We start from the raw sequence: 22,610 nt of genomic DNA, 5'->3' as shown, positions 1-22,610 counted from the left end.
AGATTCAGAAAACATATGAAATCTAGTGCCAGATTTCTTTTCCCAGTACCCCTTCTTTGCAAAGCTTTGACAAATCCCTAGTTGCTGGATGTTTTGACTTTTCCTTTCCCTTTATGCAGTAGGGTTGTCAGTTGAAATGTGTAGCCTGGCATACTGTTACTCTGAACGTGTAGTATCAGTGCATCCCACAGTCTAATGGGCTAAAATGCCTGAAATCCTCTGGTTCCATCTTGCAGAAAAAGACTACTGTCCTTGACACTGGCAATGACAAATCCAATTTTCTGCGTGAAAGGATGTTTGGTTACTCTCTGTAAGGGTAAAATCTTTATCACAGGGTATGAAACTATGTCCTGTAATGAGACGTTTTGATCTACAGCAGTGAAATATTTACCGATGAAATTTTGGAAAAATGTCCTAATATTCTCGCAAAATCAGTAGGTAGGACGTACAAATTAAAATCTTATGAAAAATAGGAATTATGACAAACATTCCACTTCTGTTGCTTTCCTCTGAATGCTGTCCTTCACTTTGTCTAACACAATACAGAAACATTTTTGAGACATTCTGTAAAAAGACTGGAAATGTTGAGGATGTAACTTCAGTTCTTCATTACGTCCAATATGCCATATTTCTTCCTTTTTTTTCTCAAAGGCTGTACCCAGTATCTTCTTCTCTGCTCAACATTTACGAGTTACAAAAGGTGCAGTGCATCACTATCCCCGTCTAACGACAAGACATTCTGGTCTATTCGCAGTACAACCATCCCACATCCCTTCAACAGCATCAGTTCAGTGTGAATTCAGCACGTCCTGTTCACACCACTTCACTGACTCGCCAGTGTCAGGCATCTGTGCTACATCTTTTCTGTGTAAATTGAGCCTCAGACCTAACAACATTTGAACTTAACAGCCTAATACTTAATAGAAGTTTCTGGAATTTAGATTGAGTAACGAAGTACGGAACTGAAACAAGGAGAGAGAAAATAAATAAATAAATAAATAAATAAATAAATAAATAAATTTATGACAACCTAATGAAAGGAGGAACACAGTGATAGCCTAGGGCATTTAGTAACAGCTCATTTGGAGATGGAGTGAAATGTGGGGGACAAAAACTGTAGAGAGATACCAATCCTTTGCTACAGCAAGAATGTTCAAAATAATATAAACTGCTTCTATGCAGCAATGAAGAGACTTTAGCATTGTGTACTAGCATGAAGAACAGCATCAAATGTGTTTGGAATGAAGTTAACAACAGCCTTACATGGGTTGAACTGGCAAGGTGTACACTTTATTAGGTGAAACACGAAACTTGAATACTGAGTTTTTTGACTACGAGCATCTACTTACTAGCTAAGTCATTAAAACATTATTACAGCTTGTACAAAAACTGAACCTGCTGCATCTCAAACATACACAATTTTGTAAAATATTCTTTGCTAGGACAGATATAAACACGAAAATAATAGAGGCACAAAGAGTGAGTGTGTGTGTGTGTGTGTGTGTGTGTGTGTGAGAGAGAGAGAGAGAGAGAGAGAGAGAGAGAGAGAGAGAGAGATTAATGCTGAATCCACAAATATTTATTACAGAAAACAGCTTCTCACCTTGCTGCATTTGCATCTTTAATATGCTCAAGAGGACCTCCCTGTGACGATGTTGCATGGCTGGATTTTGCAGCTGTTGAACTAAGTGGTGTGATGTTATTTCACCATACCTCAAACCTGGAAGTTGTGAGAAATTGAGTTTATCAGCGTAAGGTGCAAATTTTTCTAATGCTGTAAAGTGGTAGGAGGAGACTTTAAACATCACCAAAACAATACCTTCCAAGATATTCCAACACATACAACATTAAATGAATAAGTAATAAAATTTAAAGTTTAAAATTAGAAGGAATTTGAAGTGAAAATAAAACAAAAAGCCATTGATGATTAATCTAAGTTAATTTGTACACCACCCAATAGTGACCAACGACACAGCTGTTAAATACTGTGCACAGCTATTTATCCTTTCAAACATAATATTCATACTTGACATCAGAAGATGGGACAGACCAGGGATTCAGCGCCCAGCCATCAATGAGTTCATAAAGGGTAGTGCAAAGTTTACTAAAAAATTTCACTCTGATAGTTAGTTTGATATTTAGCTGCCACACTCTCAACTGATTTACAATCTGCCCTTAATATCCGCATCAGGTGTGTGAAATATAGGTTACATACAATGTATGTAAACATATTTCAGGCAGAAAACTGTGGCAGTCACAGGTTAGTGATGCAAACTAAATGTTAAATTTCCTCACGTTAATTTGTCATTAGGAAAACTATTCCTACATGCTATTTCATATTTTTTTGTTTGGGGTTTTAGGGTGCAAAACAGCCAAGGTCATAAGCACCCAGTACAGAACCATAGAATGCTGGGAGTGTAAGAAACCGTGGCGAGATCCAATACAAAAAGGAAGAAAAAACAAATCTAAAACATCAAGACGTTACAGAAGAGTATCTAAAACACATCGACAAGACACTGGAGTCACCAGGTAGAAATCAAATCTCTTGTCATATTACCGCTTTTTAAAAACTTAAAATGCGAGCCACAGCTCGCACATCATCCACTAAAATGTCCAGCAAAGCGGGCGGCAGCCCGACACTGAGACGTAAGTGGCTAAAATAGGAGCAGAGGATCAGAAAATGTGACCGTTAATGGCTGGCTACAGAAAGGACAGCTGGGTGCAGGGTTGCCACTCGAGTGGCGACTACTAAAGCGGCAGTGCCTTATTTGCAACTGAGCTAACATTACTTCCTCACGCCGAGATGGCCGGGAAAAAGTCAAGTCTACCAGACTGTTGGGAAGAGGTTTGACTTCTGAGTTTGTTCCCATGAAGGGAGCACCTATGGTCATGCCAAAGTGACGTGATACCCAATTAGAGAAAAGTACAAATATCATGCAAGGCAACAGAGTAACAGGCAGGCCGACCGAGACGGACTGCAGCCTTGGCTGCAGCATCAGCAGCGTCATTCCCAGGCACTCCAACATGGCCAGGAACCCACTTGAACATCACTTGGGCTCCCCTATTCAGGAACAAATGGAGGCAGTCCTGAATCCGTAGTATGATGGGGTGGACTGCATCGGGATCATCTAGTATCTGAAGGGCACTGAGGGAGTCAGAGCAGATCACACAGCGAGTGAGCTGGTGCCTCCGGGCGTAGTTAACAGCCTGATAGAGGGCAAAAAGCTCTGCTGTAATCATTGTGCACTGGTTGAGAAGCCGGTATTGAAACTTATCAGCCCCGATGACAAAAGCACAGCCAACACCATGGGCGGACTTTGAACCACCAGTGTACAAAAATATGCTATCGGCAAGTTGTGAGCGAAGTTCAAGAAATTTGCAACGATAGGTCAGCTCGGGAGTCGAATCCTTCAGGAACGAGCCAAGGTCAAAACGAACACAAACCTGTGTCTGAAGCCAAGGTGGTGAAGGGCTCTCCTCCATTCAGAAAGTGGCGAAGCAGGTGACCAAAGCGGACACCGAGAGGCCGCAGGGAAGAAATGTACATCTCGTACTGGAGGTCAAGAATGTAAAAAAAAAAATAAAAGAGGTCAAAGGTTGGGTGGCCTGGCATGGAAGAAAGCCGACACGCATACCTACTGAGTAGGACGTCGCACTGGTATGACAGTGGTAGTTCACCGGCTTCTGCGTAGAGACTCAACAGTGCTAGTACGGAAGGCACCAGTGGTGAGACAGATCCCCAAATGGTGTATTGTATTTAGATGTCTTAACATAGATAGCCGTGCAGAGGAGCAGACACTGCATCCATAATCCAACTTGGAGCGGACAAGAGATTGATTCCCGCAGGAGGACGATTCTGCAGCATGAGGACGTGTATTGTATTGGGCCCAGGAGCAGAAGACCTGGATGAGGAGAGAGCACACTCCAGCTCCCTCATAGTAAAAGGAGTATTGTAGCATTCTCGATTCAGAGAGAGGAAAGAGATTGCACGAGCCACCTCCGCCTGTTTCCAAAGGAAGGCAGGCAGGATGGTAGTGGGTAGAGCTTGAAACCTCCGCAAAGTACCAGCCCAAAGCATTTGAAACGTCAACCGTTTGTCAAAGACTGCCAGGGAGAAATATAGCCTCCAGTCAGCAACAGAGAATTTCCAATGAGTGGGCTGCTGTGGCAGTGTACGACTATACAGGCGAGTCACACAAGGGAAGTAGTCACTCGAATAAGTATTGGAAAGAGCACACCACTCGGGACATCGAGCGAGCTGGGCAGAGCAGATCGAGAGGTCTAAGTGGGAATAAGTATGCGTGGAATCAGAAAGATACATGGCTTCGCCGGTGTTAAGGCACACAAGATTAAGATGATTAAGAAGATCCACCAAAAGAGAACCTCTCGGGCAGGCAACAGGCGAGCCCCAAAGAGGGTGATGGGCATTGGTGTCACCGAGGAGCAGAAAGGGTGGAGGAAGCTGAGCAACAAACTGCATCAGGTCCACCCTAGTGACAGCAGAAGATGAAGGTATATGAACGGTGCAGAGGGACAAGGTAAATTCGGGAAGGAAAACAAAGGCAGCAACTGCTTGCAGGTGGGTGTGCAAGGGAATAGGATGATCCACCATGAGCAGGAATTCCCGCTGCAAGGGGAAGATCCATTCATAGCGAAGTAAAATGGGAAAGAGCAAAATGGCCTTGAGGACATATCTTGGTTTCTTGGAGACAGACTATAAGCAGACATTGCTATCGCAGGAGCAGCTGCAGGTCCGCCCTGTCAGACCGAAGGCCATGGATACTCCATTGTAACAGGGCCATAAAATTTAGGGACACCTGAGAATGAAGAACAAACAGTCACCTCGACGGCTGCTTAGGGCAAGCCATCGAGGGAGGACGGCCACTGGAATACGCAGGTGGAGGATCTCCGTCCATCGACTCAGCGGGATCAATGGAGCTTCCCTGCTGTCGGTCAGTTGAAAAGGACCAAGGAGTCGAAGAGGGCCAACGAGTCGGAGAGGGGGAAGACTGTTTGCCTTTCGATGATTGTTTAAACTTTTGGTGATGGGCAGAAGAGCCGGACGGCTGCGAACTTGAGGTACGCAAGAAATCTTCCTGGGAATAATCCTTTTTGAATTGATGGTTCGCTGGCTGCATTGCAACCATCTTCGCCAGTGAGGGCGAAGAACGGGTAGCAGAATCTACAGCCCGGCAAGCGGGAGATGGAGTGTCAGCATGAAGGCAAGGCAACTTTGCCACCATTGAACTGAACTGGAAGTCACAAGTTCGCGTAGCCATGTTTTTCATGGGACGGAGAGGCTAACACGGTGCTGTACCTTCTCCTTCACCCAATTCTCATGAACAGCCCACTTGTCTTGATAGATGGGACAAGAACGAGAAGGAGTAGCATGGTCTCCATGACAATTAACTCAGAGTCTAGGGGGGAGGGGGGGGGAGGGGGAAGGGAAGGAGGTAGACAGGCGCCCTCGTGTGCATCCCTGCTGCAAGTGACATTTGGCTGCATTTTTATACGACGCGCTGGTATGATTGAACTGGTGGCATTTATAACACCGCAACGGATTGGGAATGTAAGGGAGCACAGAGATGACTTCATAGCCTGCCTTTATCTTGGTAGAAAGCGTTAACCGATCGAAAGTCAGGAACAATGCGTGAGTGTGCACCAAATCGGCAACTTCCTTCTCCATAACTATGAACAGCAGTAACGCCCTGATCTGATAGATAATTAGTTATTTCGTCCTCCATCCAACAGCCGGGTGTAGATAACACCGCTGGACGAGTTAAGTGTCCTGTGAGCCTCCACTTTTATCGAATATTCATGGAGGATTTGGGCGTTGAGTAGTTTCTGGGCCTGGAGAGCACTATCAATTTCCAACGGCACAGTACCATTGCGGAGATGAGAGCATGACTTCACAGGGCCAGTGATGCCATCCACACCTTTCTGTATAACAAAGGGGTTAACAGTAGCAAAAGTCTGGTTTTCGTCTAAACGTGAGACTACTAGATATCGAGGCGCAACAGGAAGAGACATTGAGGCAGGAGCCTCATTCCACTTTCGTTTATGGGAAACACTCTGAGAAAAAGAAGGAAGTCAGTCATTAGGAAGAAGTCACCCACAATTGCCAGCGTCTCCGATGGCGCGCTCCTTCCAGCAGCCAGAGGCCCTCCAAGGCGGAGCCCCCCGCCTTAGGTGACTGTCCTCACCTTAGGTCACACCTCCTGAACGACAGACGAAGGGACCAATTGGCAGAGAAGGAAGGTAATAGCTCAGGCAATCACCCCTCCCTGGGCCTGGCCTGTACCAGGGGGAACGTGCGGGCCCTTGAAGTTGTGGGCTTTCAAATAACTACGCACCCTCTGACTCAAAGTTGCAATATTAAAAGTTTTGGCTGGTTTCGTTGTCTAGGGGCTGTGATATGTACTCGCCGCATTACAGGCCAAATACCGCTGAGTCTACAGCATACTATAAGAATACACACATGAATCTAATGGTCGAAGGTTTCTATCACTCGGCAATTACGAATTATGAAAGTAACACGTTAATTTATAAGTGGAAGATTGCAATTAAATAAAATCTGTAGGTACTATCTTAACGACTTTAAATGATGAGTACGATAGAAGAAGTACTTTTGAGAATGCGGAATATTTCTGCAAAACACTTATTGGTGTCGATGGTCCCAGCAATTATATAAAATATAAATGAGTAACAGGGAAACAATAGATTCCTACTGCACGTAATTAGTTATGAACAACATAGCTCGTGAGATATTCACTTCTAAATGCACACACGTCTTCACTGGAGAAGCCACGTAAATCTCACAGGTGCACAAGTCGGCACTCCGAAGTATATCTATCTGCTGCGACCACGCACAAACTGCTCCATGGTCCAAGTCTTTCCGCAGACATTGCGTCCGTCGCGTCCAACACTTCCCATGTCCAGTGCTGTCCTCTCCAGCACTCCCCAACTACCCCCGTGTGTCCTCTCTCGAAACAATCCCCCTCCCCCACTTCCATACAGTCTCCCCATTAACGAGCTCTGTGATTGGCTAGAGCGCTCCCTTCATGTCTCCAAGTGAACATACACTCACAAACATATTTAAGCACATACGAAATACTGGATTTACATTTAAACACTTGAAATTAAATAAATATTCATATGGCTGGACCATAAACACGCTCTAACACACAATATAAATACATAAACAAATTAAATAAACATATATCAAAGGGACAGTAACAAAAGGTGGACCGGTAGCTAAATGTCTGATTTCTAAAACACAGTAAATATTTAACCAATTTATTCATGAATAGTATACAGGGTAATCCACTGATAGTGACTGGGCCAAATATCTCACGAAATAAGTATCAAACGAAAAAACTACAAAGACGGAAACCAGATGGCGCTATGGTTGGCCCGCTAGATGGTGCTGCCATAGGTCCAATGGATATCAAGTGCGTTTATTTAAATAAGAACCCCCATTTTTTATTATATATTCGTGTAGTACATAAAGAAACATGAATGTTTCCATTAGACCACTTTTTCGCTTTGTGATAGATGGCACTGGAATAGCCACAAACGTGTAAGTATGTGGTATCGCGTACCATTCCACCAGTGTGAACGGTATTTGCTTCGTGATACGTTACCTGTGTTAAAATAGACTGTTTACCAATAACGGAAAAGGTTGATATCGTGTTGATGTATGGCTGTTGTGATGAAAATGTCCCCTGGGCGTGTGCTATGTATGCTGCTCGGTATCCTGGACGACATCATCCAAGTGTCTGGACCGTTCGCCGGATAGTTACGTTATTTAAGGAAACAGGAAGAGTTCAGCTACATGTGGAACGTCGACCACGACCTGCAAGTAATGATGATGCCCAAGTAGGTGTTTTAGCTGCTGTCGCGGCTAATCCCCACATCAGTAGTAGACAAATTGCGCGAGAATCTGGAATCTCAAAAATGTCGGTGTTGAGAATGCTACATCAACATCGACTGCACCCTTACCATATTTCTATGCACCAGGAATTGCATGGCGACGACTTTGAACGTTGTGTACAGTTCTGCCACTGGGCACAAGAGACATTGCAGGACGATGACAGATTTTTTGTACGCATTCTATTTAGCGACGAAGCGTCATTCACCAATAGCGGTAACATAAACCGGCATAATATGCACTACTGGGCAACGGAGAATCCACGATTTCTGCCACAAGTGGAACATCAGCGACCTTGGCGGGTTAATGTATGGAGCGGCATTATGGGAGGAAGGATAGTTGGCCCCCATTTTATCGATGGGAATCTAAATGGTGCAATGTATGCTGATTTCCTACATAATTTCTACCTATGTTACTACAAGATGCTTCACTTCAAGACAGAATGGCGATGTACTTCCAACATGTTCGATGTCCGGCACATAGCTCGTGTGCACTTGAAGCGGTATTGAACAGCATATTTCATGACAGGTGGATTGGTTGTCGAAGCACCATACAATGGCCCGCACATTCACAGGATCTGACATCCCAAGATTTCTTTCTGTGGGGTAAGTTGAAGGATATTTGCTATCGTGATCCACTGACAACGCCTGACAACATGCGTCAGCGCATTGTCAATGCATGTGCGAACATTACGGAAGGCGAACTACTCGCTGTTGAGAGGAATGTCGTTACACGTATTGCCAAACGCATTGAGGTTGACGGACATCATTTTGAGCATTTATTGCATTAATGTGTATTTACAGGTAATCACTCTGTAACAGCATGCGTTCTCAGAAATAAGTTCACAAAGGTACATGTATCACACTGGAACAATCAAAATAAAATGTTCAAATGTACCTATGTTCTGTATTTAAATTTAAAAATACACCTGTTAACAACTGTTCATCTAAAATTGTGGGCCATATGTTTGTGACTATTACCACGCTATCTATCACAAAGTGAAAAAAGTGGTCCAACTAAAACATTCGTATTTTTACGTACTACACGAATATGTAATAAAAAAATGGGCGTTCCTATTTTAAAAAACGCAGTTGATATCAGTTTGACTTATGTCAGCACCATCTAGCGGGCCTCCTTCAAGCTAGACAAGTTTCGTTCTTTGTAGTTTTTTCGTTTGATGCTTGTTTTATGAGATATTTGGCCCGGTCACGATCAATGGACCACCCTGTGTAATGGATATAAACGAAGACATAGATGAATAAATATATTTATAAGCATGCTGCTACTTTTTTTTCGTGTAACTGTGGAGTACTTATGGCCTGCCGCAATCAATAGTAATCTGCCACTTTGACCTCCAGTAACTGAAGTACTATTCAAGTTACATGCCTGTAATACATACCAATCAGAATCATCGTGCAAATAGTAATGTACATTTTTTTTTTTTTGAGGTACCATGATTCATCTGGCTACTATTAATTTCTATATGAAGTGTGAAATGTCTGCACTTAAGGTTTCACAAAGTCTGTCATCTTTGGCACTCCCCCATAGGCATCCCCTTCGACACAAAGCACTGTCCTCGTCACAGCGGAATTCCCAGCCACACGGCTGGACCGGCCACTGTGCGGCATCACACGGCTTTGACAAATGTCCTGTGCGGCCACGCCAACTTAGAATATTTTCAGGGTGCCACAATCCGCCTGTTACCTCACAATGCCAATCCGGAGCTGGCAATTACCCGTCTCCTGCTGTGTGTCAAACACATGGGTGGCCATCAGGTACACACAGGAAGGAGAAGAAAAGGTAAGGAGGAAAGAAAGAAAGAATGGCCTCAAACGCTGCAGCGGAGGAAGGAGGGGAGAGGGGAGAGAGCGATACAGGGAAAGAACAGTATAGGGAAGGAGCAGTACAAGAGAGAAGAGTCCTACAAGTAAAGCAACACAAATAAGCTTCAAGCGCCCATGGAGGCACGAAACATCTTCCCGGAGGAGACAAGCAGCACTGAAAGAGAAGCAGTGCTGCAAGGGCTGGGACCCCATGGGCACCAAGCATGTACGCACCATAGAGTGGAGAGCCCCCTGGGGGAGGGGGGGGGGGATGGGGATGGACAACTTTAAGCAATATATTTTATTTAATACTTTGCTCCACACTTACTAAAGCTCAATAGTTGCAGCATCAAACTGGTTACTCCATTCATAGTTCATTTGCATGCAGCACATTAAAAGTCAAAGAATGGTTACATGATTCATGATCTCATCCTGACAATTACAATGAACTAGACTCGAGCCTTTCAATAGGTAATGTTAGGCACAACTTTTACTCTCTTGCTTTTATCACCATCAATTAATTGAACTTCACATAATTTCAGAGAGAGAGAGAGAGAGAGAGAGAGAGAGAGAGAGAGAGAGAGAGAGAGAGAGAGAGAGAGGGGGGGGGTTGGTGTAGCTGCAATTTCCCAATTTCCTCTGAGCAACAACATTACTATGGATGGTGTAATAGATTAATATTTTTACTGTACCATTTTTAATTTTAACTGGATATCTATTTACAGTGATAACTGAAGACCTTTACATTCTCCATTTTCTGCTCTTTCTAACTTACTACTTGCAGTATTCGGTAACGTCCTAGAATTATTGCTATGGCTATTGCCCTACAATATTTTGCTTTCCATTCCCACATGGCTACATTGTCCCAGCTGACGATATTGTGCTGGCACTGCAGCTCATCACAGAGCAGGCAAGGAAAGAAAGGAGGCAGGGAGTGGGAGTGAGTTGGCAAAAGGTGGCCAATGGCTGGGAGGTAGAGGCAGCAAGTACACAGGGTAGGAATGTGGATCCTCTTAACTCAATCTGATCACAGGCAGGACTTGTGCAGAGTGCACAATGATACGGGAGGGGGAAATAAAACACAGGAAGATGTTGACTGCATGGAGGTGGACGTGAGTGCAGAACGAGAGGTTAGAGTCCTTGGGCAGGTGTGGGGTGGTGGATCTGGGGCAGGTGCTGGTGAAGATTTGAGGCATGGAGTAGTATAAGATTAAAGGAAGTTCTACATGAATAACTATGTAATTATGAAGAACTCTTGCTAGAGGAAGGATATATGCAGCCAGAGTTGTTAAATGACCACTGAAATCAATCATTTTGCATTCAGTGGAGTGTTCCACCACTGGGTGGTCAATTCTGTGTCTTGCCCCACATTCATTTCCACCTGTGTCCCTAACTTCATTCAGTGTACAATCACCGTCTTCCTCTGCTACTCCACTGATACCCCCCTCCAAAGTATTCACAACTACACACCATTGTGCACTGCACAAAACTCAGCCACCTCCAGTCTCCTTCGGGTATCAAAACTATTTATACTAGCCTACACAGCAATGTTGTTACTGCATTGCCAAGGAAAATAAAAACCACCTTGCGTCAACAATAAAATACATTATATAATTATGTAAAGTATTTTACTACTGAAAGCAGTGCAGCAAGATGGTTTTTATTATATTTAATGTCACCACAAGAAATTTGCCATTCAAGCTGTTTATGACACATGAAGATTATCAGATCACTTAAGTCTGAAGTTAAAGATTTATTTGTCAGCTGCTTTTGGCATTTCTAAAATAGTATGTTTCTCCCAAATACTTACAACCTGCGAGGCACCACATACAGAAAATATATCTGGAGGATTCCTCTGGGAGCTATAAATGTCCTCACTCTGTTTAAATCATACCATGGAAAAAATCCAAGCTGGTATAGTGACAATATTATGAAAAGAATAGTTGCTACTCACAATATAGCAGGGATGCTGAGCCAGCAGTGTTTGCGGGTGCACATAGCTCTCTCTCTCTCTCTCTCTCTCTCTCTCTCTCTCTCTCTCTCTGTCTGTCTGTCTCTGTTTTTTTTCTGATAAGGCCTGTTAGGCACAACAAAAAGACTGTCAAAGTTTTTGGCCAATCTGTGACTGACCATATTTACATGTTTATCAATGGCGATGTCTGATCAAAAAAGTGAGATGTTATCTTTATCTCTTCCATTATTCATATTCCACTCTTGAGTATTTCATTAGCACACTTTTTTTCTTTTACATTTCTGATATCAGAAGCACAGCAGAATGTGTGCTAAACCAATCACAGGTTTTTAGGATATTAATTACACGTAGATGTTTTATACCACTTACAGACAAACAGTTGGTGACAAGGTTCACATCATTTGATGAAAAAACTGCAGAGAAACATGCACCAACCTTGTAATATTGCTTTGGCTTCAGGCCTCTGCAGAAGTTCATGGCTGGGCTGAGCATTATTCACCATAACTTGAAGCTCTGGAGGTAGAGGTGACAGTGAAGGAGGAACTGCGGGAAGTACCGGGTGTACAGGTGGCGGCACGGTGAAATGCCCCATGTGAGATGGCACAGCTTGCTGCTGTTGCTGTCTCTGTTGAGCCAACTGCACATGCTGATTTGCTGCTATCAGTTTTGACAGCATCTCTTGCTGCTGTTGCTGTTGACGCTGTTGCTGCAATGTGCATTCAATTTGTCAGTTTGGACTTACAATTTTAGTATGAAGGGAGTAATTTATTTAGCTTATCACCGTCTAAACAATTCTTATCTTTAATGTACATTATGTTTACTACAGTTTCCCACCAACTGCACAGAAATAATACAATTTCTAATCAGACAAAGGAACATGTTGGTTTTAGAAGTAGATACAGCACAATTCCAGTGAAATTACAAAATGGGAAAAATGAGTGAAAGACCAGTTTGTCAGGGGTTCATTGCCTTTGAGATAGTTCGGTGTTGAATGATCTCATTAAAAAAAAAAAAAAAAAAAAAAAAAAAAAAAAAAAAAAAAAAAAGGTTAAAGGAAGGGAGCTGAAGCTATTGCCTGTTTGATGAAGTTATGTTGTGGGGAACCAACAGTAAGGCTGTACAATAATAAACTAGACATCTTAAATGAAACAGAGAAATATGGCATCTATGGACTGTGGAGAAATGCAGAACTACAGAGGAAACCAGGGGACGTGAGGTTAAGGAAAAATTAACATTAAAGGACAGGATAATTGAAACTGTGGACAACTGTAAATATCCCAGTAGTGTAATACTGAAGAATCACAAGGATGGAGGTAGCTATCAGCAAAAGGGTACAATAAAATGATGCATCCTCTCAGTGTGTGGTGGGTTCAGTTTGGGGAAGAGCGGTACCAATGAGGTTTAAAGAAGCCCTGAGCAAGATGTACTTTCGCCCACATTGACAGAGCATCAGAGACCTTCACAATGACTAGAGGTGACTAGAATCCATGCCAGTGATATGAAATTCCTAAGTAGTATGTTATGGAAAACAAGGGGAGACAGTGAGGAATGAAGATGGTAGGGAGGAAACTGGAGTAGAAATGTTAGATAATAGAGTTGCAAACAGCATGTTAACATAGTTTGGAAATGTAAAGAGAATGGAAAACAAACACACACACACACACACACACACACACACACACACACACACACACCTCTTCATAAGGTTAATAAAATATTTCAAACAAAAACAAGTCCAACAAGAACATTCCACATTACCTAAACTGTTTTCAGTAGTCTCAATGTGAGTTCTCAGATACGTACACTGGAATATATAGGAAGGAATATATGTAAATGGCACATACACAAACCATACTGTGTGTTGCCATTGCACTGACTGTCTACAACACACAAAAATGTACACCATCAAAAGACAAACCAAATATAGCATATTTGAATAGAGGCTTAAAAATCAATTGCAGTAAGACAAAGAGTAACCGACATACTGAAAAAAATTGTATGAAAAAATGAAATCAAAGTTTTTTTTCTTCAAACAATGGAAAACTCCAGGATGGAATTTAACAACATTATGAGAAGGAAAGTTGCTTCTCACCATACAGCAGAGATGCTAGATGCTGAGTCAAGAATACACACATGCACGCACTGCACTCTCACACAACTGAAACCACAAAAATAAGTGTGTGTTTCAGTTGCCCGAGACTGCAGTCTGTCTGTGTGTGTGTGTGTGTGTGTGTGTGTGTGTGTGTGTGTGTGTGTGTGTGAGAGAGAGAGAGAGAGAGAGAGAGAGAGAGAGAGAGAGAGAGAGAGAGAGAGAGAGAGAGATCCTGGCAGATTTAAACTGCGCCAGACTAACTCAGGACCTTTGCCTTTCGCAGGAAAGTTTGGTTATTTTGTTTTAGGGCGCAAAAACAAATAGGGTCATACGCACTTGCGTCAGAACTGCAGAACACGAAAAGAAAGAGGGGTTAAAAATGACTACACATTAATCCCAATCTATGGAAGAGGTGACATAAAACAGGGATGTGAAGAGAAAAAATACACCATAGAGAAACAGAAGTCCTGAACTAAAAATTAAATGGCCTTCTCCATACTACTACGATGGATGAAGAGTAAAATGGAGTTGACACATGGCGTGTCATTCACTAAAACATCCAGTAACTCACACGGCAAACAAATGAGAATGTGAGTGGTTAAAAAAAGGAAATGGTGTACCATCATAGGTGGAGCGTAATGAGTACAAAGGGTGGGGGAGCCCCACTTAATAAATGGCGACGGCTAAAAAGACATTGCCCTATATGATCTTCTCATGGTGAGACAGCCGAGTAAAGGTCGTCCAACCCACTGGGAGAGGCTTAATAACCCAGAGCTTGTTCCTGTGAAGGAAGAATCAGTGGTGATGCTGAAGTGACGCCATCTGTTGACAGATGGCAACATTAAGATCATTGGAGGGAATGTAAGAACTAGCGGACTGAGGTACGAAGACTGCAGCCTTGGCAGCACCATCAGTGGCTTCATTTCCTGTCAGATCGACGTAACAACGAACCCACAAACACCACAGTGGCTCCGTGAGTCAGCAAGTGACAGCTTTTCTAGCCCCATTGCACTGAGGGATGGACAGTGTACAGCACAAAGATGCTTTGAAGGGCACAGAGTGCCAGAGCAAATGATGCAATTAGAAAGACTGTCACTGGATGACTGTGTGGCCTGATACAGGGCAAAGAGCTCTACTGTAAATACTGAGCAGTATTCTAGAAGCCAATACTGAAAAAAGTTTGTATCAATGACGAAGCCACACCCAACACCAGCCAGTCGGAGAGCCATCAGTGTACACAAAGGTACTATCGTGAAGATCCGTGTGAAGGTCGTGAAACTGAAGATGATAGAGTGAGGCTGGAGTAGTGTCCGCAGGTAGTGAATGAAGGTCAATGTGAACAGAGGCCGCCACACAAAGCAAAGGTGGTGAAGCGTTTCACACACTGGGAAAGCTGTAGGTACTGTGAAGTGGAGCTGTAAGGTGGCTGTAATTTCGCACCTTACAAGCACTGATCTACATACCTTGCCGTGATTTAAAACCGGAATTAGGTATCATTTGATAGGTTGCACATCGCATATATGATGATTTAAAGAAGACTGACTGTCACATACACCTTGTAAATAGTTGATAACGCTTGCTGCATGAGAGGTGATTGAGTATTATCAAAGCAGCGTTATGAATGATTGCCTATACTAGTAGACGTTGGAATGCCAGTGGAAATGAAACGGCACGCGTAACTCAGGCCCTGGGTGGAAAACTGCTTAACATGGTACGTAACCCAAGACGGACGGTTAGGGCACCTGAGTGCTGAAGCAAAATATGGCAGCGGCTGGCCATTACTGTAGCGAGGCCAGTAGGATAACCGGATACTACTTCGGAATCTAAGTCTTGGACGCAGCAGAGAGGAACAAGGGGTCGTTAACTCTGAAATCACGCAGAATGGGTTATTTCCAAGGATTTCACACTGAGAAGCATACCATTGTATGAATTCCTAATTAATGGGTGTAGGTATTTCCTCATTAACTTTCCACACTGGACAACAAAAGACTAAAATATGGTTGGTCAGTGTTCGGAAGAATCTGTAGAGGGGGACAATATTCTGTGGTTTCGAGAATATGATTCGCCTTCTGCTTTTACGAGGGAGGGTAGCCAAGCTTTGCTGGGAAACCAGCGGTGGATGAAAGAGGTCTTCCGTTTTTTGCGCCCTTGTGAGACGGTCACTTCAGTATCAGCTTTGTTGCTACAGAGGGACTTGCTGTCTTTGCTTTTAGGAGATTTTACAGTTAGAATGGTTAGGCACTGTACTGATGCAAACTTATACAATTCTGGACTTCGCCTCCATGTAGGGAGTTGTCGTAGAGTGCGCAGCGTTCAGTGATTGAGAGCATTACTTCTGTCGATGCTCACACAGAGACATTATCTGAATTCTGTCCTTGTAGCTGGGAGTTAGTGTTTGTCTGTACAACACAGAGAGGAGAAGACAGTATTAGATTATACTAGTCAGAGGACCGCTTTCTGCTGTCACAGTGTTTGAATGAGTTGTTTTTATATTTTGTGGCTCGAATAATTCTGTCATCACAGACCCGAATAATTCTGTCGTCACAGACGTGTACGAGAAGCATCACTGATTCACCAGACACAGTACATACAGTGATATTGTTAATTGCTTCAGCTTATTAGGGCTATAAAGCAAAACAGCTGAGATCATATAACTTATTTCCACTGAGGCTGCACACCACTGTAAATCATCTTTGAAACTAATGTCTTCTAGTGTTTGGTACGTACGTGATGTCAGTCATCTCGCATTATTTATATTAGATAGTGTAGCCATAAAAAGTGACAGATTTTGGCAACTGATCACTAATATTAATTTTGAAACTCATTTGTGTCCTTGTGCACTAGACATTAATATACATACATTTGTAACATATGAAGGGGTTTTAATCTACAATAAATGTATAATCAGAAACAGCATTTATGATTTTGTAGTTACTAGTTCCTTTATCATTCATTTATGTTTATATTGTAATTTATATGTTAAAGAACAAGGAGGAGGAGGTAGTATCACCATAAAGAGATCCTAAGCTCTGCTTCAGGGGGTAGTCAGACAGGGCCAAATCTTCATTTTCGCGTTCAGTATTTTCTATTGCGCACATTCACTTTACACCTGCCTGGAGTAGCATCTTGGATATAGCTTACCCTACCAGGATCCTACTTTGAGTCTCCTGATAGTAGCCATAAAGTGGTTTGAAACCTTTGAAATTTTCAGAAAATTTTTTCCCCATTTGTAATGTTTAGGTGTGATTGATAGTGATCACCAGCTTGCTTGTATAGTTTGCAGTGGTAAAGTCACGCGATAACATTAAAAGTATTATTTATGTGTAGTATTGTATTTCTTTTCAGAGGCGTTGCACTTCAGCCCGCTGGCGGCAATTTATTGATATTTATGTTGTGTCATTTGTCGTCATATTTTGTTTGTATTGTAGTAACACTGCTCATTCACGATGTTGTCATTAGTTTGGCTTGTTTGTTGTTCATATTTTATGTTACACGCCCGTTACATAATAAATGTGGGTATTGTAAATTGTGTGTACTTTTAAGAGAGAACTTATCAGGGATCACTCCATGATAACTAGGGCGAAAGCGACTAAAGCACAACAGATCACTGTTTTGTAACAATATGGAAATGGCAGATACAATGGATAGTCAAGAAAGTGTATGGGATGAGTTAGCTTTGTTAACAGCACAAGGAACTGGTGAGGAGAATACCAATCCAAGAGAACTTTTTGAGGATGATAGACATAGTCAAGCCCGTGGTGGGCAATTTGATAGCGAAGATTAGGAACAGGCACACACTGAGGCAATCTTAAAGATACGGGACTATAATGTAGGGAGTCCAAGTGAATGCGTAACAACTAAGAATCGTGATAGCTTGCCGTCAGTGACTATCACGAGGCAGCATCTCAGGAGTGCATGGTGATTACTTTCTTGAATACCAAGAATGGAAAATGGTAGATCACCTAAGAGTAGAGGAAGTCACAAAAGGAGAGAAGATTTAGATAACGCACGTGTGTTGGACATCCTTTTATACCTAATAGCAATGGGAAGTAAAATTCAGGTCAGCTCAGAAATGGGAAATAAAATTCAAAACAGTGTCGAGATTCAGTCAATAAAACGTGCAAAGACGGAAGTGAAAAATGAGGTATTGACACACCAAAGAAAACTAGAATGAGAGATTGCGGAGGTCAGAAGAGCTGCGAATGAGGCGAGATTACTAGTGAGGGGGTGCAAAGTGGATTCTCTTGAAACATTAGCGAAGACAGAAAATATGACAAAGATAGGTAGAAGTGCATTAACAAAGTTACAGAGGTGCTTGAAACAAGTAGAAATAACACAGCTGCAAAAAGACAGAAACTGCACGAAGTAAGGCATTGACCGAAGAGCTCTCACTATTTAAACACAACACAGAAATCTAAATTATGAGATTATCTAAGGAAGTCAGGTTGCAACCTAGTCAAAAATCACATCTCAGAAAAGAAACAGTAGGCGATTTGGAAATAACAGAAACCGAAAGAGACAGTTCAAATTCAGCACAATCATGTCCAAGCCCAGACGATATTGGAATGTGCTCGAATGTAAGAGTTGCTCGTCAACTACAGACTGAAAGTGTATCTGCAGAACAACAAAATATCACTAAAGGTATGGCGCATGCGTCTACACTGGGCACGACTGGGTCACAAATTGCGAATACGGAGAATAGCAACGAGATATTTCATATGCATACTTGTTACCCAATAATGCGCACCATGGGACATTTTTCCAGTGATGAAAACATGACAGCGAGTAGAAGAGAGGATGCCCAAGGTAACAGTAGACAGGAAATGTTAGCACCAAGTGAGAGTGTGGTAGGTCGAGCGGTAAGAAATTCTAATGAAATTTTGGATTTTAAGCATTTTATCTCTGTACGAAAATTCCAGCATTAAGAAGATGAGGGTAATGTTTTACACCCAAAAACTTTCACTGGACAATTTGATTTATCATTACCTCTTCACTGGCCTCTGATGTACAAACTGGACTTCATACGTTCACGTATAAAGGGAACATCGGCCGAATGCATGCGGACCATTGCAAAAACAAGCACATCATATGAAGAGTTTCGTGACGCATTTTTAAACAAATACTGCTACAAGGAGACACAAGACAGGATAAAACAGGAAATAATGATGAGCAGAGGCTTGGAGAGTTCAGGGTTCCGTTGTCTGGTGAAGTATTTCGGAAACTTGACCAAGAAAAATCAGTATTTGGATGACCCATGCACACCGGCTGAGATCATAAGATTGTGTTACATGAAGTTGCCAATTTCCTACCAGAAAACGCTCGTCGGCCGATGTGGAAGTGATGAAGGATTCAAGGGTACCCTAAGAGTTGGAGTTCGCTTTCAATGAGCATCAGGCGCGATAAAAACGTAGGCAGAGAGAGGGCAAAGTGAAAGAAGGGAGAACAACAGAGGAAATAATAGAGGCTATAATTGGCAAAACAATGTAAATTGGCCACCTCACCAAAACATGGACCATAGGTATCTTAGTGGGAACAACATACAGTGGAAGAACTATGGCACGGAATATAGGCAACAAAATGAACGAAGGTGGGAGCCACAAAGTAATGGTGTATCATTGGGTGACAATTGATAAACTTGCGAACAGTTTGATCAAAGATAGGGTGAAACGAATAACAACAGGAATCGGGAACAATCAGTCAAAATTAGACCACCTAACCCTGGGAGAGTATGACAAAATGAAGTAGACTAAACAATGACTAGACCAGACTATGGGCACTAGTGAAAATGCGCCCGTAAACCATCTCGCAAGCAATAACATAATTATAGAATGAAGACATGAGGGAGATATTGATGAAAATGAAACATTACCTAAACAGGAAACCTATCTGGTGGTAAAAGTACAAATTGGAGGAATTATGGGTACTGCTGTAATAGATAGTGCAAGAAAACTCAGTTATTTCCGATAGACTGTTCACTAAATGCAAGGATTCAGTTAATCCACCGATGCTTCCAATGCAAAAACAACGGTATGATGTGCGTTAGTTGGAAAGGGTACAGAAATATTACAATGAACATGTCTAGATTTTGAATGCCAAGGACACCAGATGACTGCAAATCTGTTCATAATACAGAAACTAACAGCTGATATAACAATCGGTGTAGATTTTCTTTTAGTGCAGAAAGCTATCATTGATCTAGGAAGAGGTGAGTTAATGTTAGGGAGAGAATAAAAATAAAAATCAGATTTGATGAGAAGGCAATAAAAGCTCAAATACCAGTGAGCTGTTTACTACTACAATTCACAGACAAACACACAGTTCAGAGGGAGGAGTGTAGAAAAAAAATAATAAGAATGGAGCAGATTTCAAGTCATAACGTGAGCAGATTAATGAAATTAGCAGTAAGATTAATTCGAAACTTGAGAATCTGGAAAACAGATATATGAACAGACAAGGGTTGGAGTTTGCACTCAAAAATAATGCAGAGATCATCTTACCGAAAACCGGATGCATTAAGGGGTATCAATATAAATTTGAGGTAAAGAAACAGACCATTTCGGGTACCTCCTTATGCCATCCTATGGTCATACCAGGAAAGGGTTCTAGGTGAACTACGAAGAATGGAGGACAAAGGTGTAATTGAGGCAGCGAGATCTGAGTATACTAGTCTACTGCGCATAGTAGACAAAAAGGACGGTGGAATTCGAATGGTGTTAGACTCACACCAAATAAATAACATTATTGTGCCAGTGACGGATCGCCCTGAAAGGCTTGAGGAGCACCTTCAAAGATTTCATGGGGTTTTGGTGTTTCCTTCACTTGATTTGTGATCGAGCTACTGGCAGATAGAGCTTGATCCTGACTGCCGAAAACACACGGCATTTATTGCCTTCGGAAGGTATTTTCATTTCAAAAGGCCCCCATTTGGATTGAATATATCTTCAGCTGCATTTATGAGGGGTCTTAGCAAAGTATTGAGTGAAGAGTTAAAAGAGAAGATCATGTGTTATGTAGACAATATATTGAGAGCAAAAAATACCTGGGAGAAACAAACTCTTGAAGTGTTAGGTAGTTTGAAAAGGTATGGGGGTGCATGCAAATATTGGCAAGTCTTTTTGGTAGCAGTAAGGTTAGCTTTCTGGGACACGTGGTAACAGGAGAAGGGATTAGTCCAGACCCAGGGAGGATGGCAGCAATTGCAAAGTTTACCACTCCTACAAACAGGAAACAACTGAGAGGGTCTCTAGGGATAATGAATTTTTATAAAAAGTTTATATATGTGGAAAAATTAGTTAGTCCCCGACTGCCAATTGAAAGGAAAAGGAACACCCTTGGTGTGGGATGAGTGTGCAGAACGAGAATTCAATAATTTGAAGGCGGCACTCATCAATGCTCCTATTTTATCATATCCTGACTTGCCACAGGATTTTTGTACGGCCACTGACAGTGCGAAGACCGGTTTGGGAGTTATGTAGTTTCAGGAGTTTGAACAAGATGGAAAATTAGTACACAGAACAATTGCCTTTGGTAGCAGGGTACTATCAAAAAGGTAAAGTAATTACTCTGTTACCGAACTTTAAGCCCTTGCAATAGTATAGGGATTTAAAAAGTTTGGATACTTTCTGTTCAGTACAAAAACAAAAGCCTACACAGACCATAGGGCCCTAGAATTTCTCCTAACAGCCGAACTTCCACATGGAAGACTAGAGAGATGGGTAGCTGTGCTTTAAGAATACCGATTTTCAACAGTCTATGTGCATGGTCTGACAAACATCATTGCTGATGCCTTGTCCCGTTCACCTATTGGTGTAACAGAAGAGAGAGCTGAAGCATTAGATCAAGAGCACTTTTCGTTGTTCTACCTCAAAAGTATTGCACTTGAAAACTTCTCACTGTAACGATGTGGATTATCCAGAATGAGCAGGACAAGGAACCAGATTTAGTCACAATAAAGGAAAAGCAAAGGATCGGACACAGGCCCACATAAGACAGCACTACCTCTTGAGAAAAGGTATTCTGTTTTACAGGGCAAACGTTAATGATTCGTTGTGGGTGGTGTATATACGAAGTGAGTTAATAAATAAGCTTATATGGTATACGCACCTATGTTATGCACATTTAGGTCCACAAAAATGTTTTCTGAAAATGAGGAGTGTCTGCTACTTTAAAAACATGGAGAAACATATAAAGAAAGTACTACCCACCTGTAAAAACTGCCGAAAGGCAAAATCCACAACTGTAGGAACCCAGCCTCCTTTATACCCAATTATTCCTGAGAAACTTAAGGCATATGGCAGCGACAGATTTAATGGAACCATTACTCAACGTAACAGCTGCAGAGAAAAGCAGAAGCAAGGGATGCCATCGGTAAGCCTAAGCCATGTCGAGGGCTTGGGCAATCCACAGTAGACCCGCTGAGTCGGGTCAAATGGCCACTAATGACTCTTCTCCACTGTTGTATTATACGATGGAGACGAGATAAAGTGCACACATGATACAGTCAGTTAATCCTACAGCACAACTACTAATAGCTGTACTGAACTGTGAAGTCTACTTGCTTTTCCTTCTGCTATTCTCTGCCAGACAGAGACTGAAACATCATAACCTGTAGCAGTCAGTCATCTGGCACTGACTTCTGAGGAATCTGAGTGTCTCAACGACTCAAGTTCCATGTATAATGTCACCAAACAGATAACCTATCTATCCACAATTACCGTTATCCTTATCCAAAATACAATATTTATATCAAGAGAAAGAAGCGAGATCATGAACAGAAGAGTAGGATCACAAACA

The 22,610-nt window shown here is 42.2% G+C and overlaps 1 protein-coding gene across 2 annotated transcripts in view; it reads right to left on the bottom strand.

Annotated features, from left to right (window-relative positions):
- Positions 1 to 22,610, bottom strand: part of LOC126203247 (eukaryotic translation initiation factor 4E transporter) — a 282,811-nt gene that overhangs the window by 67,153 nt on the left and 193,048 nt on the right. For both annotated transcript variants that reach the window (XM_049937501.1, XM_049937502.1), the window contains exons 15-16: positions 12,161 to 12,431; positions 1,604 to 1,720 (exon numbers count right to left, since the gene is read on the bottom strand). In XM_049937501.1, coding sequence (XP_049793458.1) covers positions 1,604 to 1,720; positions 12,161 to 12,431 — 388 coding nt within the window. The remainder of the gene's footprint in view (positions 1 to 1,603; positions 1,721 to 12,160; positions 12,432 to 22,610) is intronic.

This window comes from Schistocerca nitens, chromosome 9 (genome assembly GCF_023898315.1).
Source record: "Schistocerca nitens isolate TAMUIC-IGC-003100 chromosome 9, iqSchNite1.1, whole genome shotgun sequence".
Taxonomy (NCBI): Eukaryota; Metazoa; Arthropoda; class Insecta; order Orthoptera; family Acrididae; genus Schistocerca; species Schistocerca nitens.
This window is presented reverse-complemented; position numbering and strand designations above follow the sequence as displayed.